A 6,000-nucleotide genomic window follows, 5' to 3' on the forward strand; every position below is an offset into this window, starting at 1 on the left:
TCAGTAAGAAATCTTCAAGGAAATCTTTGGATAGTTAGTTTCTCTTATTGAACCATTTAACCAGTCAAGTATGTGAATTGTACATAGAATCTCTGAAATTGATTTGGTACTTGATTTCTGACCGGAACATCCTCAAGTATATTATACTAGTATTCACTTTCTGATCCTGTGAAAAGATGTATATCAACTTTTTTGACTGTTCCCTGAAAGATTTTGATCTCCCCCACAAAAAAGGTTCAGTGAACCCATTGTACTCAACATAACTTCAAAAAAGTGTTCAACTAGATTTGATCAGATAGCACTACAAAAAATATGATATTTTCTGGCCAGAAAACAAAAGTATTGATGTATAAAAATCCTGAGACACCAGAAAGAGAGCAAAAAATCCAAAAAAAAAATGTATCTTGTTCCTAGATATTGGAGCTCTATCATGAGTATCCTTTTGTATTTTACACAATGTAGCTATTTCCAGGAGTCTTCTTGTAAGCAATATGTGGCTTGTTCAAAATGAGGATGCTTGTGGTAACATAAATTTTGAGTGTGATGTGTACTCTGGCCCTTTATAATCATTCTCTAGGAGTGAGGTTTGTTTCTTTCCACTCTGAGTGGTGCTTTCACAAGAGGTATTCTCCAAGAATTGCATCATTCTCAAAAGTGGGGTGACTTTTATTTATCATGGCTTGGAGGAAGGTATGCCTGGGATAGTGCTGAGACAGCAATTAATTGCACTGCTGTTCTAGGCATGGGAAAAGAAGGTCAGGTGACATCTTACAGGTCTGATGCTGGGATAGGGACATACACTAAATCCCATTTTTACATGCAGCAACTAGGCTACCAATGATCCACTACCCTGCCCAGCTAGCCATATAAGCAGGAGGCCCAAGAAGTGTTGAGATGGAGCCTATGTGTTCAGCAGAATAAAAATTGTAATTTTTCATTATATGAGGTCAACAACTTGTCCTACTGTTCTAAAAGTATTCTCAAATAATTGGGTCATTCTCAAAAGTAGTGTGATTGTTATTGATGAGGATCTTTTCAATATATGCCAAAAATTGGTTTAACACTTAGTTGGGATACTGATCAAGATCTTTATGATAACTGGGGTTGAAATATGTTGCACAGCATCTGGAAAACAAATAAAAAAACTGAAAAAAAGTTTCAAGTCACGGGATACCCTAGCCTACCAGTGACCAGTAATTAGCGGCTGTGTTTGTTGTTTAGGAATTGTACATAGATAGAAGATCATACAAGTTACATAATCTGATCAAAATCCATAAGCAAACCAGAGTGATGTTCAATCAGAGAACTCCTTCAACCCTTCAAACTCCAATACTGAAATCTTGTCATTATTTTGATGATTTTTGATAAATAAGACAGCCGGACTAGGTTGACCATTATATCTACATTGTTCAATGATTTTGGAGACTGCAGAAGGGTCTTCTTTTTCCATTTGATACACACACTAAACATGTGTCCACAGTTCTGAGCAAGCCCTAAGGCAAAAGTACATGAAATCACAGGATAAACCAACTTTGAAAAAGTCTGAAATATTTCCAGTCTTTTACGTAGGTCATGTGTTGGAAGAATAATTTTGAGAAAATGTACTTTTGGATTCAAAGTTGACTTTCACAAAACCTCATACACAATTGAGTGTTTTCAGATTGTTAACTTTCTAGTATTGCAATAAATCAGTGTAAGTTGAAGTTGACTATTCAGAATCTCAGTTTTGAGTGAAAACTGTTCCAAGAGATCCTCCAGTGTGACTTGGAACTTGTTAATTGGCAATTGTAAGATTGTGATCTCTGGTTGGCCTAATTCCCTGGAAGTTGGAACTTGTTTTGACAAACGGGAATGGTAGCAGGCAAAGAAGAGATTTAGTTACAGATGCGAAATGACATCAGAATGAAGCTGGGAAGACCTACATTAAGCTATCCAATAAGAAAGGATTAGAAATCCAATCTCAAAGACGAGTAGACGGTCGTGAAGTATTGGAGAGCGCAGTGGTTTCCAGTTTTTCCCTCAACTGATTTTGTTATCTTTTTTACATTCATCCAAGTTCATTATCAACAAAAATTTAAAGTGAGTATAATACTGTTACATAAAAATTGTTGTTGTATATCGATCTTTCAAAAAGTACAAAAATTTTTAATTACCCACCATCCCTCCCAATAGGCTTATTCATATTAATTTGTATATCCAAAGTCATGTATCCGCCCCTTAGGGTCGGAGGTTTTAGGAGTCATAGTCATTTTTTCTCTTTCCATCAGTCAGAAATGAAAAAATAAAAATCAGGTCTCAGGACCGTGAGGCGTTTAATTCATTCAATACATTTCATCTCAACAAAAAATCCACTTGAGCCAAAAAACATTCCCTTCTATGTACTCAATCTTGTGTTTCCTTATTTTCAAATTAGTGTAAATAAGATCCTGGTGCCTTGGTGGACAGGTAGCCCTGGCAGAAATCAAAACTAATGAAACTTCATGATTGCTTACTGCCAGTTACAATCCCATCTTTCCATATGAAGCACAGGAGATGCCTACATCTTGTACACTCTTCACCCAAGTCATCTTCCCACTCTCAAGGATCCCCCTGTAATATATCATAGGCACTTCAACAACACCCTTTAAAATCAAGTGATCACAAGACCGCTGGCTGAAAGACAAACATGTTATTGAAAATCTCATTGTTTACAAACATTCCTGAGCTCAATGTATGTATACAGAAGTTTCCCATGATATCAATGCTTGAGGTAATATGACTTTGTGATCCTGATTATCATGGTTGATTTGGGTATGTTCCAATCATATAAACCTAATCACATCCATCAGAATATCAAGGATCACACTCATGTAGCAGATTGTGCTCAACTTACATAACATAGCAAAAATCAAGCAAAACCTGGATCAACCAATTTAAACATTTCCCTAACTTGAATTTTCCATTTAATTCTTACTTGGATGTTTTTGGTTCATTTGTTTCCAAAAAAAAAAAATCATCTTTAAATTAAGTTTTTAGTAGGTTTTCATGAAAAGAAATCATAAAGAGAGAGAGAGAAAGAGAGAAGAAAAGAAAAAAAGAATCATAAAACCAAGAGGATGCAGAAGAGATAAAAAGAAAACCAAAAAGACAAAAAAAAAAGGTAAATAAAATAAAAATAAAAGTCAAAAACAAAAAAGCAAAAACAAAAAAAAGGAATTCATAGAAAGTTTAAAAAAAGAAAAACAAAAGGAAAGGGTTTGGTTACGGATAAGAGGTTTACTTCTACTACTGATTTAAACCAAAGAAATAAAATCAACTAATTTAAAGAAGAAGAAGAAGAAGAAGAAGAGTACTTTAAAAGAAAAAAAGAAAACATCAAAAGAAAACACCTGATCGGAATCCATCTATATATATCACCAAAAAGAAAAAGAATTAAAAGAAAAACGGTTAAAAGGGTCTAGAGTTAAATTATCATTTAGTAGCCAACACTCTAGTTTGTTTAGATGCCGCATTTCTTGCTGCAACATTTTGTTTATAAGTCTTACGATAGAAAGCAATAAACTATGAAAGAAAAAAGAAACACCAAAGATAAGTTTTCAAGAGATTGGTGAAGAAAGAATGATCCAAAAAGGTTTTGATGACTTACCAAAAATAAGTAAGAGGTCAGTAAAGCACAACCAAACAGGGCAGCTCCTTCTGTACCGGTACAAGTTCCCATTGTTGGCCAATCTCCATATTCAGCAGCAAAGTATGAGTATGCTATAAAAGGAAGAAGAAACGGTAAGATTTCGATTTGCTTCAGATGATGGGTGAATCGGACGAGGTTTGAAGTGTGCTTACAGGCAAAGTAAACAATAAAGAGATCAATGACAAATTGACTGATTTGTAATGAAGTCAAGGCTTTCTTATACCAAGGTTTATAACCAGGAAAAGCAGAAGTTGTGAAATAATACTAAAACCAAAGATCAAATCGAGATCAGTGCTCAAGATAACCAAAGATAGAATTCTTAATTCTCAAGGGAACGGATAGGGTGAGAAGAAGAAAAGAACGTACGTAATACATAATCACATGAACGGTTAGATTAGCTACAATCGGAACCCAACTGACTGATGTTCTACCACCTAATTGAGTAAAACATAAAACAGCTGTTGCAGTATGATGAAAGACGTGTAAGAATTGAAGACTTTTCTTCTTGGCTACTAAAAAACATGTATCTGCTAATTCCCAATACTTGAAACTAATTGAAAAAAGTGATCATCGAAAATCAAAAAAGAAATCAAGAAAAGAGATGAGTTAAAGACGGTTTGAAAGAAAAGAAGGAAAGAGTATGAAGGAACTGAACTAGTAATTGATCATATAAAGTGTGACGAGTTCTGGAGTCCATGCATTAACGTGACAGATAGCGTAAAAGAAACCATGGTTTGAAACAATCGGAGCTACTTGTTCAATCATCAAAGCTAAGAGCCAAAGAGATCCAGCCGATAACAAAAGGTTATGAAGCATAAAGAGTGGTCTTAATTCTAATCCAAAAGCCATCGAAACCAAAGGAAAGTCAGTGAAGTGAAAAGAGTTTATAACAGAAAGAGGACTTACGCATTGGTTTTCGATCGGCCATTAACTTTTGACCACCAAAGATTACAGCAAGATAAGTGATCATCGCAGCAAAGACAGAAGAAGGAGTCGATAGAGGAGATTGAGGAGGGATCCATTGAGTATAAGAATCTGAAATGGTAGGTAATTGATCAAAGACTTTAGTAGATAAATCCCAAAGTAATGTCATTGTAAAACTTTTTAAAGATGATTGATTGGTTTGATGAAGGTGGTGAAGTTGAAGTTGAGGTAGGTTTTTTGGTTTTCTTGATTTTCGTCTTTGTTTTTGGGATTAGAGGTAAAGAAAGAAAGAAATCAAATCAAATCAAATTTAATTCGAATTTACACCGGGAAAGAAAAAAAAACAAAATCAAATCAAATTCAAAAACCAATTAAAATAAAATACATTAAAATTTAAGTTTGTATACAAAACTTTGAAAACACCAAAAGAAAATTAAAATTTCAACAATTCATATCAAAAAAACAAATCAAAAGATCATCATCATTCCATGAGGCAAACTCAGAAAACATGAAATTAAAGTCAAATCACCTATAATGTTCAACTTCATTTGAGTGATGAATGGAATCCAAGTAAGATATTCTATCATATGTACCTTGCACATACATATTCAAAAATCATCATGAGGTAGATTCATCAAGAGGAATGAATATACATAAGTCTCAATTCAAAAAGGAGAAGAAGAAATAATATCAAATGGTTTGCTTCATGAGTATAATGATCAGTTGAGCTTTCTGTTGTAGCTTCGAGAGGGAGATGCAAGAGAAGCTTTAAGGGTGGTCTCGTGAATATAGTAGATTGCTAAGTGAGGAAAAGCAATATGCACAACGGGAGACAAGACTAGTATGAACTCTACATGTAACACGCGTGACAGGTCATAACACCACTCCCCCTTTTATGTCTCTACCTCCTCTTGCAGGCCAGCATCTATCCCCGGGTGGCATTAAAAAACCCAGTGGGAAAAAGCCATACCCTCACTTCTTTCTCCTCGTCCTTTTGTATCTAACTTCAGCATCTGGATACTTTCTATTAAAATCATTCATTAATTGTTTTGCATTCTTGAGACCTTCTTCTGGTTCCCATGAATCATGTTCTTCACCATATCCCTTCCAGTTAATTAAATACTCTAATTTTCTTCCTCTTTTTCTCTTATCAAGTATTTCATTAATTTCAAATTCATCTTCATTATTCATAACTATTGGTGGTGGCGGCATTTTGTGATGTCCTGGTATCTTGCTTTCTTCGAATTTTCTTAATAGGTTGACGTGAAAAACAGGGTGTACCTTACTCATAGATTTAGGTAACACAATCTTGTAAGCATTTTTAGACACACGCGCTGAAATAACAAATGGTCCTACCCATCTATGGGCAAACTTAGCTGTGGGCCGTGTTGTTGATAGGTGCTTGTTGT

At 34.8% G+C, this 6,000-nt stretch overlaps 1 protein-coding gene across 1 annotated transcript; it reads right to left on the reverse strand.

The window, feature by feature from the left end:
• Window positions 1-2,978: 2,978 nt before the first annotated feature.
• MELLADRAFT_42723 (uncharacterized protein) lies at window positions 2,979-4,853 on the reverse strand (the record flags this gene model as incomplete). The annotated part of the gene is made up of 6 exons (XM_007407863.1): window positions 2,979-3,540; window positions 3,626-3,738; window positions 3,820-3,931; window positions 4,034-4,217; window positions 4,323-4,500; window positions 4,574-4,853. 6 exons carry the CDS (start codon window positions 4,758-4,760, stop codon window positions 3,451-3,453), a joined length of 864 nt encoding a protein of 287 aa, XP_007407925.1.
• Window positions 4,854-6,000: the final 1,147 nt, after the last annotated feature.

The sequence above is a fragment of the Melampsora larici-populina genome (assembly GCF_000204055.1).
Source record: "Melampsora larici-populina 98AG31 unplaced genomic scaffold MELLAscaffold_10, whole genome shotgun sequence".
Lineage (NCBI taxonomy): Eukaryota > Fungi > Basidiomycota > Pucciniomycetes > Pucciniales > Melampsoraceae > Melampsora > Melampsora laricis-populina.